Source organism: Olea europaea, chromosome 6 (genome assembly GCF_002742605.1).
Source record: "Olea europaea var. sylvestris chromosome 6, O_europaea_v1, whole genome shotgun sequence".
NCBI classification, from domain to species: domain Eukaryota; kingdom Viridiplantae; phylum Streptophyta; class Magnoliopsida; order Lamiales; family Oleaceae; genus Olea; species Olea europaea.
The window spans coordinates 12,103,360-12,115,808 of NC_036242.1; the positions used below are offsets into that span (position 1 = coordinate 12,103,360).

General features: G+C 33.6%; 2 protein-coding genes across 5 annotated transcripts in view; both read left to right on the forward strand.

Moving 5' to 3' along the window:
- Nucleotides 1-4,253, forward strand: part of LOC111395855 (ubiquitin-NEDD8-like protein RUB2) — a 5,261-nt gene extending 1,008 nt beyond the window's left edge. Inside the window, exons 2-4 of one of the 4 annotated variants that reach the window (XM_023022050.1) lie at nt 959-1,164; nt 3,547-3,651; nt 4,068-4,253. In XM_023022050.1, the coding sequence (XP_022877818.1) occupies nt 959-1,164; nt 3,547-3,651; nt 4,068-4,140 (384 nt within the window). In that variant the 3' untranslated portion in view covers nt 4,141-4,253. Of the gene's footprint in view, nt 1-904; nt 1,165-3,112; nt 3,493-3,546; nt 3,652-4,067 lie in introns of those variants that run through there. The other 3 variants (XM_023022049.1, XM_023022051.1, XM_023022052.1) reach the window with 3 other exon arrangements.
- A 2,702-nt stretch (nt 4,254-6,955) lies between these two features.
- On the forward strand, nt 6,956-9,131 carry LOC111395856 (transcription factor MYB63). The gene is made up of 3 exons (XM_023022054.1): nt 6,956-7,363; nt 8,006-8,135; nt 8,262-9,131. Exons 1-3 carry the CDS (start codon nt 7,225-7,227, stop codon nt 8,980-8,982), a joined length of 990 nt encoding a protein of 329 aa, XP_022877822.1. The 5' UTR covers nt 6,956-7,224; the 3' UTR covers nt 8,983-9,131.
- The last annotated feature ends 3,318 nt before the right edge of the window (nt 9,132-12,449 follow it).

Genomic DNA, 12,449 nt, shown 5'->3' on the forward strand with positions numbered 1-12,449 from the left:
GGCAGTGGAATAGAAGAATGAAAGAAAAATGATAATTCTGCCTCTAAAACTACATTGATTTCAAGGCACTGTGAAAATGATACATGTCACCATGCAAATAACTTTGTTAAGGCACCAGATTAAAATGGAAATGAAGTGGAGGCTGGGAGTGGAAACGTGGAGGTATTTGTCCAACATTCACAAAGCCAGCCATGCAAATGATTCCCATATTTGTTGTTATCTTCTAAAGTCAACACGTGGGGTAGTGAGCTCTATTTATTCAGTTTGTTTGTTCCATTTAATAAGCCATGCAGTGCTTATCTGTAGCTTTTTTAGTGGTATAGTGCTTTTCCTGATTTCTAGCATTAACTGTTATTCTAGCCTTGTAAAACTACTATAAATAGTTCTAGGTTTCTTTAATTTTAGGAGGAATTGAAGAATGCAATTATTTCCTACCGTCTTCTCTACTTTATCTCAATCCAATTCTTTTTCTATTTCTTCTCCTATAACTTTATCTTCTCTAATTCTTCTCTATTAAATTCGACCATATCAGAAAACTGATTCGATTTACTCTGAACTATAAAAAGGTTGTTTGAATTGGTTGTGACTCGAATCTCTCTGGCTCATTGAACTTGAAAATTACAATACTTTGATAAATTCAAATATATGTTCTGAGCATGGCCTTATATGTGTATGTACAAGTAATGAGTGGTTTTGGTTTTTCATTTCTATATAATCGTGATCATCTACATTATATACTCTTGTTTCTGCTGGAAAGTGTTGTCTAAATTTTAGTAACCTGCAGTTGCTATTTATAATCTGGGACCGAATGTGGTGTTGACTCACTAAAATGTTTGATAATGATTTTGAATTTCTTCATTTTGGTAATTATTACGAATTTAAGCTAGCATGACAATAATACTAGGACAAAGAAGGTATACCTCCTGATCAACAGAGGCTTATATTTGCGGGTAAACAGTTGGAAGATGGCCGGACCTTAGCAGATTACAATATCCAAAAGGAATCAACACTTCATCTTGTTCTGAGGCTTAGGGGAGGAACTATGATCAAGGTGAAGACACTAACAGGTAAAGAAATTGAAATCGATATTGAGCCAACTGATACTATTGAACGTATCAAGGAGCGGGTTGAAGAGAAAGAAGGAATTCCACCAGTCCAACAAAGGTTTTGTGATAAGCTTTTGTTTAATCATCTTTCTTATGCCTGCCAATTTTGTTTGTTTCTAAAACAGCTTTAGCTGCATTTTAAACTGGTGAGCTTCTACCCAGTGTCACTTGTTCATGTGATACAATTTTCGACTCAACTTTTTAAATTCTTTGGATTAAGATTATGTAACACCTCTCTAGATTTTTTTTCCCCTTCTGTAGTAATTTATATAACCTTAAGTGCTGCTGCTTGCTTTGTAATTGACTCTATGTTAGGGCACCCATTGTTTCCATTGCTTCTCACTTGTTCACCACCACGAACATGCTCATGTTGTGATATGTGCCCATAGCTTAAACTTGTATAAGCTTCATGTTTATACTCAAATGGTTCCCAGCGCGGGCGACAGTGCTGCAACATTGCTGATTCTTTTTTCTTTTGGTATGAGTAACAGCACTCATGATCAACATCAGCAATCTAAATGGATCTAATTCCAGTTCCTTTTAAAACCTAATTTTTAGTGGGTAATTTTAACTTGATAATGAATATGGAAAAAGCAAGAAAATGCAACTAGAGCTACTAGGCAAGTGCTCTGGTGGAAACTAGGAAGAAACAAAGTTTTCATTAGGAACTTTGGTGTTAAGAAACGTATGAATGAGTGGATATAGTAGTAGGAATATCCCATTTAAATAGGCTTATATCAATGTCATACTCTAAGCCTTAATTATGTTGTTTTTGACATTTATGAACTTAGGAAATTCAAGATAAGGATTAAGGTCCCTTGATAAATGTCATTGGCTTATAATGTAGGATAAATGTCATTGGCTTATAATATAGTTCTACTTGATAGGAGTGGGAGGAGAATAAATAATAAGTTAGAACTTTAAAGAAATACTTTGAAATCCTAGGGTTCTGAGTTAAGCAAAAGTAATACAAGATATATGGGATGTTCTTTAGTCATCAAAGGAACAAGTACAATGGGGGAATTAAAATTTTGGATCATGTTATCTAAAAGAGCTTTGGTTTAAGTTTGATTTTAATTAAGGTTTAGGACTTGAGCAGGTTATAATGCACATGTCTAAGCGGAGTAGACAACATGGGAAAGGTTTTCTGGATTTTGTGATTGTAAGCTACCTACCATAAAGTTTTATAGAACTGTTATAACAACAGCAGCTAACTTTTGTTGTAGTGAGTGTTGAGACATTTAAATAATGAAAAAACAATATGTTATGGGCTGCATGAATGAGGATGTTAAAGATAGTTGTACAGTTACATAGAGGGGGGAAAAAAAACTATATATATATATATATGGCAGGAAGTAATGTGGTGTCAATTGATGTTAAACTAAAGTAAGATATTTAGGTGTTAACACCTACCTGATCTTAATAGAACAAGCTAATAGGAGTATGTAGACCAAAATTAACTTGTTATGAGGTGGTGATAAAAGATTTGACTTCATTTGATCTATCAAAAGAGAGAGCTTTTGATTGAATTTAATGACATAAGGATTCATTCAATTGATCTTAATTTTAATGAGGAGAAAACTAAAGTTATTAATATTAATTTGATCTTCGTCCATGCACCATGCATATCTATTCATTACGAATAGCAGAACAAAAAAAGGAAACCGTTGAGACAAAATGGTTAGAGTGATATCGTGGTAGTAGAGTTGCCAGAGCCATGGGAAGGACCATGATTTGCAGGAGAAATCAGTGTAACACGGGACCATGTGATTTTTAATTATTATGCTGTTAGGGGAACAACTGTACTGAAGCAAATCTTCTCCGGCCTTGAGAAATTAGATCCAACATTATTGTCAGCCATTTTATAACATATAGACATGCTTTCTCGAGATATAGCCTCTAGACAGCATTGTTTTACTTTGATTACATGGGTCATAATTGTAGGTTGAAACTTGGAAGGTACAGATTTTTCTGAGTGTGGTGATGGGAAATTTCTTTTATTGCAGGCTCATTTATGCTGGCAAACAGCTTGCAGATGACAAAACTGCTAAAGATTACAACATTGAGGGTGGCTCTGTTCTTCACCTGGTCCTTGCTCTGAGGGGTGGGGGTCTTTAGATAGCTCTATTAGATGCTTGGAATTTGCAATGAAGTACTTAAACTCTGTATACCTGTTGAGAACCCAGGAAAATTGTGCCTAAAGCACAAGATTTTTTAAATTTGCCTCTAGACGTACAATCTTATTTCCTATAAGCAGCTTCATGTTCTCTTTGTTCTTACAAGGACTGTGCTTGAGATGATACTTCTAATTAATGAAAATCGTAATCACGGCTGTATAATGGGACCATGGTTATTTGTTACCTGTAAGCAGTATGCTTCTACTGTCTTCTCCATGTTGCATTTTTTGGTTGTGTTGCCCTATGGGCTTATTTTATTGCAGGCTAATTATGCTGGCAAGTGGTTTGCGTAACATAAGTCACAAAACTACAAAGATCACAACATTCGGGTTGCTTTGTTATTCACCCGGGTCTTACTCTGAGTTGAGGTATAATCTATTTATACTCTGCTTGTATTTATATACCTGCAAAGAAACGAGAAAGCTTGTGGCTGAATATGAGTTTTGCTAGGGCTTGTTTGATAGAATTTATTTGGGAATAATGAGTTATTGAATAGTATTTTTGGAGAATGTGTGATTAAAAAGTAAAGAAATTTTATTGGTTTATGTGTAGAATATTTTATTGTGTGAATGTGTGGTGGAGAATGATCGTGTAGCAAATAATTTAAATTTTTAAAGGATGACAAACAGAGCCCCCCATATGTTATTTCCTACAGTCAGCCTCTTGCAAACTGTGTTATCACAACAGCATTTTAGTTGAGTGCATTAACTATTGGTCTGTTTTAGTTTTCCTTATTCTACATTCTTATTCAATTTCTTGATATTTGTACAATTGCATTCTTCAGGAAGCTGGATACGATCTCAATAACATTGATCTGGACGGTCAGCATAAAGAGAATATTCACATTTTGTCAATAAATTTGGTGGGATATTGTTGAATTTGGGACAACTAAACACTAAGGTTAAAAAAAATTTTCTCCTCAGCTACTGTGTTGAAAAGCATAGCATCTTTTGATGGTCATTTTGAATCATCAGACGGCTAATCTAGAATTGCATTTTTTGACAAAGCTCTCCCGCGTACCTTTTCGTCTTCAGCTAGTCATTTTCACTTGTCCTTTCAACAGTAACCTACCAACCGTAAAGGTAAAAAATCTACCTACCAAAGTATTCTTTGATATTGGGTTGACAATAACCTCTCACAAATTTGTTCGTCTCCAATCAAAAACACTTTTTATAATAAGAGGGAAGGATGAGGTATGCTACGTCTCATCCTATAAGACTAATTTTTAACCACGTGTCAGTAACAAGCCACTTCAGATCCATAATCGACATCACTTGCTTATTTAGCTTAATCGAGGCCATCAAAGAGGTAGTTGAAGTGAAGCCTTCACCCTAGTCGAGGAGTCATGTTGGGGGCAAATCCTAATGGCCGAGGCAAGGTGTTATGATATATTGCAACTCCTTTTTGAAGCGATGAGCCTTTAATTCCAGAACGCATCGTTCATAGCTTTTTCTCATTTACGAGATCCGTCATATGATTGATTGACATGGCTTCTCTACAACAAATACCTTTTATTCAACTCGTTAGTCTACTTTTTTCAGTTATCAAATTTAGGCATTTAGGTGGTTATTTTTCAGAATGATTAAATGCCATCTGAATTTAGAATTGCATAAGTGACACCTATCGGCCCTTGAGATGAGGACACATATTCATCCAACGGTAATTACTTTATCATTTTAATTATAAAATCTCACATTTAGTAACATATAAAGGTAATGTTATTTTATACTCCTTAACTTATAACTTTGCTTATTGTTTCCTCTCTACAACTCTGTATTCGTACATGTCCTTGTGGCTCATGTCTTCCGTTCATTCCACACCCAAGTATACACGTTTACAGATAAGTGACTTGACTATTAGAGTTTTCTCGATTGGCTCCACCATAGTTCCAACAATTTGTTCGAGTATGCAAGAGCCTTATGTAGGAATATGAACGAAATCAAAATTTTTTGGCCACACTATCCAGTTGAAAATCAAGTTCAGCAAATTATATTGATTTGAAAAATGAAGAACACACGAGTGACTTGGCATAGAGTATATGGCTTACCCAAGTTGGTATGTCTATTATGCATCCAAATGGTCTAATAAATTATAGTAGGTTTACCAAACACCGTTCAGCCTATTCCCAAAAAAACAAAATCCATGTACAAAAAGTGTGTTTAAGGCAAAGAAATTCAAAGACAACCGTGTGCTTAAAGCAAAGTGTTGGAAAATCATTGATGAAAGGCATGGGGCATTAGGTTACTTGTACATAAGCCGCACGTCATGCATACATACATACATGCACCATTTTGTAATGAAGCTTTCTAATTGACTTGTTTAGTCATAAATTGTAAAGACAAAGTTAGTGAAATAATTGTTCGCTTCCCTAACTCAAGACTTAGGGGGGAGATAGAAAGTAACATATAAAATATATTAATAACCAATGAAGCCGTGTACGCGCACGGCATGTTTTCACATAACATTCCACTTGCTTGTCTTAATGAATAAGATATTATTTATTTGTAGCTATTTTCTTTTTGACACAGTACAATTAGTTGGCCATGCTACCAAATATTTCCCGGAATACGACGTTATGACTGCTTTCTAGTCAAAATCCAAGCTCGTGGCGCTATTCGTCAATTAGCTCCGCGAGACCATTTTTGTTTGTACATGACTAAGCACAGTTGGGAGGTGGCTTATCGAAGCAAATTTGTTTATGTAACGGGGATCTTTGAAGTCTTTTATGTAGTGTGGTTATGAGTGTTTAATCTTGAAAATTGAGATTCTAATCCCTCAACCTAAATTTCTAATTGGGTCCTAATATGATTGAAACTATTAGTGTAAACGTAAAGAAAAATGTCACTTTTGATTGAATTGCAGGGAAATGTGAAGTGGTTTGACTATTCAGCACTCCAACTTAGCCATATTGACGCTTTTGTTTACGGATTTAAGTAGATTAGAGATACTCATATTTACGTTTGCAAGTTGAAGACTCATAATCGAACTATCTAAGAGGTTATGGAGAGTAACCTTAATTTATCTTATTTTTATGTTAAATGTATCAGTATCACCAGGCTGAAAACACCCTGCCATCCTGCAATAAGATATCAACATTTTTTCAGTTCAACACTGGCCGATGCATGCGTGGAAACATGCTGCCTTATAGTATATGATTTCTAAAATATTTTTTATTTTTTATTTTTTGATAGTGTACATCAAAGTACGAATGTATTATATATTCCTTAAAATTTAATCCAAGTTTCTCGTAAATACTATTAATCTCATAATCACCAAGAAAAATGTGTTGCTTCAAGGATTAGGAAATCTCTATCATTCTTCGACCATCTTTGCTGGAGAAATAGAGTTAAATTTGCTTTTTAATCCTCGAAGCGTACTCTTGGTCCAATGTAGACTAGTCTTATGTAAAGGTATCAGCTAGATGTGACTTATTCTTGTCTTGACACAGCTTTCTTTGTTTAATTTCAATTTAAATGAGTTTTCACGTATACTAATGTGAAACATAGTGTAAATGAGGCCAGATCTTCTCAAACTGACGGTTGAAATTAAGTGCCATGTTGACTAACAATACAAATAATCAATTGTTATTAATTAGGAATCAAATGCTGACATTAAATTATTAACAATGATATGATTTTCTTCTGTTTTTATTAGTTGCTAAACTTTATTATGGATTTTCCCTTTTAAGAATTATTGTATTTTGTTTTCCCATTTAATATGTTTATTAATTACCAAGCAAGGACATAGTTGTCCTCTTTAATATTGTTGCCTAGCAAATATCCATGGCATGGTACTGGTTGGCCAGTCTCCTGTCTAATAAACCTATATATATAGACAGAAGTTGAAGTGATAAGGAAATCACCATGTAAGGAGACACAGAGTATTAAAGGGTAGCTGTAATTTGTTAATTATCCTTAACATTTTTCATTGGCCGGTAAGAAATGGGAAGAGGTCGTGCTCCTTGCTGCGATAAAACCAAGGTGAAGAAGGGACCATGGAGCCCCGCGGAGGATTTGAGGCTTATGAGTTTTATTCAGAAGCATGGACATAACAATTGGCGCTCGCTACCTAAAGAAGCAGGTATCTTTCTCTCTTTCTCTATTGGTGTTCTTGTTTATGTTACTTATAAAGCCAGAGGCTCGGGTTGGTTTCAACAGAAATTTGTCTACTCCTATCTGTTTTAATCTTATTCTTACAAATTTCATGAATTTAACAGAATAATATTCTTCTGATTCAATGTACATGTTTATATTTTTAGCTTAAAATACCGGTACAACCGTACAAGTTAGTGAAATAATTATTAGTCTTCAAAGTTACCAGAACAAAATCAACTTCTGGTAAGCTTCTGTCGTTTGGTACCTATGTTAGTTCCATGAAAATGAAGTTTATCCTACAAAATCTTGTCTATTACACCAGCTGTCTAGAATCTTGCTGTATGTGTTTTCCTTTTTTTTTTTTTTTTTTTTTGGGTAAAAGACAACAAATCGATTTTCCTTATGCTCGGGATCCTTTTCACGTTCTCCATGTCGTGCATATATATCTTGGTGCGGCATCTGTTAATATTTAGAATTTACTAGTGCGACAGACGAAGTTAAATTCAGTTTATTCTTGATCTATTGTACACGAGAGCACGTGAATATCGAGTAGTTTCAAGACCTAATTTCGCTTCTATTTTTTTGTGATGTTTTTAAATTTTTTTGGCTTTTGTGTTCATCTTTGCAGGACTATCACGTTGTGGGAAGAGTTGTCGTTTGAGGTGGATCAATTACCTAAGACCTGATGTAAAACGAGGAAACTTCACATCTGACGAAGAGGAAACCATAATCAGACTGCACAATTCTTTTGGAAACAAGTATGACAGCAACTTATTAACTTATATTAATTTCCTTGGCAATTAATTAATTTGAGTACGTACTAACTTATTATAGATTATCTTTAATTTCTTGGATTATAGTAATTATTTAATTGTAACATGTAGGTGGTCAAAGATTGCTTCTCACTTGCCAGGAAGAACTGATAATGAGATTAAAAATGTGTGGAATACACACTTGAAGAAGAGATTAACTAGGAAAACTGAAGCCAGTGGTTCTCCAATGGATTATTCTGATTCTCCATCTAGTCCATCAAGTTCAGTTACATCAAATGAAGATCATATCATGGAAACGACAGATCAAACTGTTCAAGAACCCGATGCCAAAAAGCCAAATGAGAAAACCGAGATCCTAAAAGTAATATCGAAACATCCTAGTGATGAACCAAAAGAAACTGCAAGTTATGATTCTCCTACGTCTTCATATGCATCAAATTTCTGTAACGTTAGTGGGGATATTGTTACAAGGCCGGAGGAGAGAAAGGAGTCGACTACTTCAGATGAAGAAATCGAAATCCCTTTAGAGTGGGATATCGACTTTTGGAACTTGTTGGATACCTTGGATCCTTATCAGACTACTAACTCGGAACAAAATAAATATGAAAATTCAAATGCAGCGGAAAAAGTAGACAATGAAGATGTATGCAAAGAGTGGTTAAGATACTTGGAAAATGAACTTGGACTAACTGGAGGAAATGGTAGTGACAATCTGCCAAATACAGAGCACACAAGAAGTTTACACCAGGAGATAAATTTTGAGCCAGAAATTGAACCTGAAATGGATTATTTTCCTATATGGCCTCCTTCACCTCAAAATTTTGGCATCTAGAGTCAACAAAATGGGGTCCTTTTAGAAGCGTGTCAAATTTTTTGTACTTGATACATTGTTAGGTATGTAAAAAGTCCAATAGATTCAAGCTTGTGCTTATTTTTATCTGTCCTCCAGAAAAAATTAGTAACAAAAATATTATTAAATTATCCAAATGTTGACTGCAAAAACTTGGTAGTGAGTAGGTGATATCCCCACTAGCTAATTCTTACAAGAACTTGTGAAAAATTAACGTATATTATTTACATTGTGTCCCCACCTTTTGGAAAATTAGACCAAAGAATTAGGAAAGTACAAACTATGGTAAGTATATTTTACAGTTGACAGGTTTATCAGTTAAAGTTTAACATCCAATGGCATTTTGACAAGTGGCACAAGGTTAAATATCATCTCTTATCGGAAACTAAAAGCCCAATAATAGCTAATCAAGAGCGGGGTAAATTGATTTTTAAAAGTTTTTTGAAGATTAATCCAAATTTAAGCAAGTTGAGAATGAATAAGTTAATTAAACAAAAATTGCACAAGTACAAAAGCAATAAGTAAAAGAGAAGAAAGTGTGCAAACGAAGTAATTGTGGATGTTCGGTCCCAACCAAAGATCTACATCCTCCGTTAGCAAATTCTTCATCACGAGCAAGGTCTTTTCACTAAATTTGATTGACTTATGGTGCAATCCAAACCTTTACAATGCTTCCGGCAACTCACAAACAAAGAGCATTGATCTTCATTCAATATCAAGCTTTATGAAACCTTAATATGACCACAAATTTAAAGAAAATGATTTTACAATTTAAAACTTCCATCTTAATAAATGATAAAATCAAAATTAAGTATAAATAGAGAAATATGCTAACACTTTAATAAATAGTAATAAATGAAGCTCAAGTGTTGGATGAGAAAATTTTTTATGAGAAGAATGATTTTCAAAGGTTGATTCAATCAAAAGTTTTTTAAAGTAAGAGAATTGATAAAGATAAATAAAATATATAATTGATTTAATTTAGCTCAAGAATATCTCAATTGAAATGGTCTCAAAAGTATGCAATGAATGGAAAGTGAAATGGTATTTATAGCAGTCAAAATGCCAAACTTTCTAACTAGTCGAACAACTTGTCCTGACGTCCGCATCCTGAACTGAACAACCAAACTAGCCGTTGTGCATAAGAATTTAGAAGGGTTAAAAAAAGTGACAGTTGGATGAATCGGGCGTCTTCTTGGACAGATTTTCCCAGATTTTCTTTTTTGATTGTTTTTAAAAATGTAGACTTTTGAAGGACTTTTTCACTTTATTTTTCAAGGTAACTGACATTGCTAAGAGTTTGAATATCTAATTGAAACACTTACCTTTAAAAATAATTTTTATGCATGTGTTTTTATGAAGTAATTTTTTCCGTACATAAAAATTCATTCTTTGAGCTTTTAACGATTCATTGCTAATGATTAAGCATTTTACATTTACATATGAATCTGAAACATCTAAGTCTAATATCTTTGATGTTTGATTGTTGAAGTTCTTGTATTCGAGTGATTTGACTTGAATACTAGACTTCTATCTCAATTTTTATTGATTGTCAATTGCGAGTTTTTTACTAGCAATCTATTTCTCTCCAATTGATAAACCATGCAACAATAGCTATGAAGACTCGAATTCGATTGTTAGAGATAAATAAAATTTGTTTGTTATAATCAAAACATGAAATCAACCATACGTCAATAGTTTCTTCCTTTTTGATTATGACAAACAAAGATGATTTGCAACACATTGATAAGGGAAAAAAACCTTAGATATCACATATGATTCATATATTCCCGTATCTTTTATACATATATTTTCCCTTTCCTATATACATCAAGCATATCACATATATGCATATCAAAATCTTATACAAGTCATATCACATTTGTTATACTTGTATGCACATCATCTTACGTTTATATTTTCGCCCTTTTGGCATAAGCAAAAAGAACGTGAGGATCCAGGTCATGCAAGATTAAGAAGACAACAATAGGTACAAGTGATATCATGTAAATTCTATCGAAAATAACATAAGATGTCCAAAAATTAAAAGCAGTTGTCATCTATAATAAAATAAGCTAAACAAAATAGCATAAAAAGTACACAAAATACATAAATGTAAAATGAAATTGATGACTATGGCTCCGGATGAGGTGGTGGAGAAAAGTGAGCAAAGAAGGCATTCTATTGAGCTTGCATTGCCGTCTGTTGAGCTTGAATGGCATTTTGTTCGACTTGTATAGCAGCATGTTGAACTTGTAATTGGTAAAGCAAGTCACCAAAGATATAAGGAAATCAATGTGATCGTTTCAAAGATATAGTGGTCCTCGATAAATGTGAAACCATCGGTCGAAGAATGAGGAACACTAGAGCTTAGAATGTCATGAGGAGGATTTGAAACTTGTGGTACATATTCGACAATATCATCCTCATTACCCTTGAAGGGTAGAGTCAAAGGAGCCTAGGTGGGATCAAACCCTTTTGTGTGTGCTATCCATTGACCATGTTCTTTTACTATTTACATGCGTTTAAGAGTTTGAATGTTGATAGTGTCAGTAAGACAAAGTTTAATAAAAGTCTCATCATTTAAAGGAATATCAAAATGCTCATAAAAATTTGTAAGAAGCATGCCATAAGGTAGAATTTTGACGTGATGATTGGAATTGACAAACTTCATAAGACCTAATGGAATGGTAAGAGTGTAATTTCCGCTCGATAAAAAAGGAATCGAGAATGAAAAGATCAACATTATTTTCCTCATCTCGATGACCCTTTCGAGGAAGAATGAAATGTGCAATAATGTTTTGTAAAACTTTACATGGAAGAGTTATTTGATTTGTACTAAGTTTTTTGTGATATTCTCAATATTTTCCCTGGTGACTCGTCGTCATACCTCGGTTGGGTCATATCCTCTCATAATGGGATGAGTTTTATGAAGAAAAATTTGAGTTTCACACATTTCAAGATCAAGAATATCATGGACAAGAGCTTTGTTAATGGTAATACAAATATTTTTAAGAAAACAAGAAATCTCATCTGAACGAGGAGCAATAACCATGTTTTTATAAAATTCTTTCATAAGAAGTAAATATGCACATTCCTCTAATTTGCAATTGACACCCAACCCATATTATAATATCCAAAAACAACTTAGGCAGCCGTTAGAATTGAATTTAACGACTAGAAATAAGTTTTTTTTTTTAAAGTTTGATGACCTAATTAAATGTTGACTAATAGTTGAGGACCATAGAGCAATTTCTTTTACACATGTGCATATTCTTTTTTCCTTGGTTAAATCTTAGTAATATGATTACATAGTTAATTTAAGTATTGCATGTCAATTAGCTTAATAAATTTGTTAATTATTATAATTAGAGAAACTTTTATTTATTAAAATTAGAAATATTGTATATGTATGTGTAATAGTATTCTCGTATTTTTATATGGTATGT

Bases quoted from the DNA above. Each gene is read 5' to 3' on its own strand.
- LOC111395856 (XM_023022054.1), top strand. From the start codon at position 7,225: ATGGGAAGAGGTCGTGCTCCTTGCTGCGATAAAACCAAGGTGAAGAAG. The intron at 7,364-8,005 runs GTATCTTTCTCT...TCATCTTTGCAG, and splicing joins CTCGCTACCTAAAGAAGCAG to GACTATCACGTTGTGGGAAG. The intron at 8,136-8,261 runs GTATGACAGCAA...TGTAACATGTAG, and splicing joins CACAATTCTTTTGGAAACAA to GTGGTCAAAGATTGCTTCTC.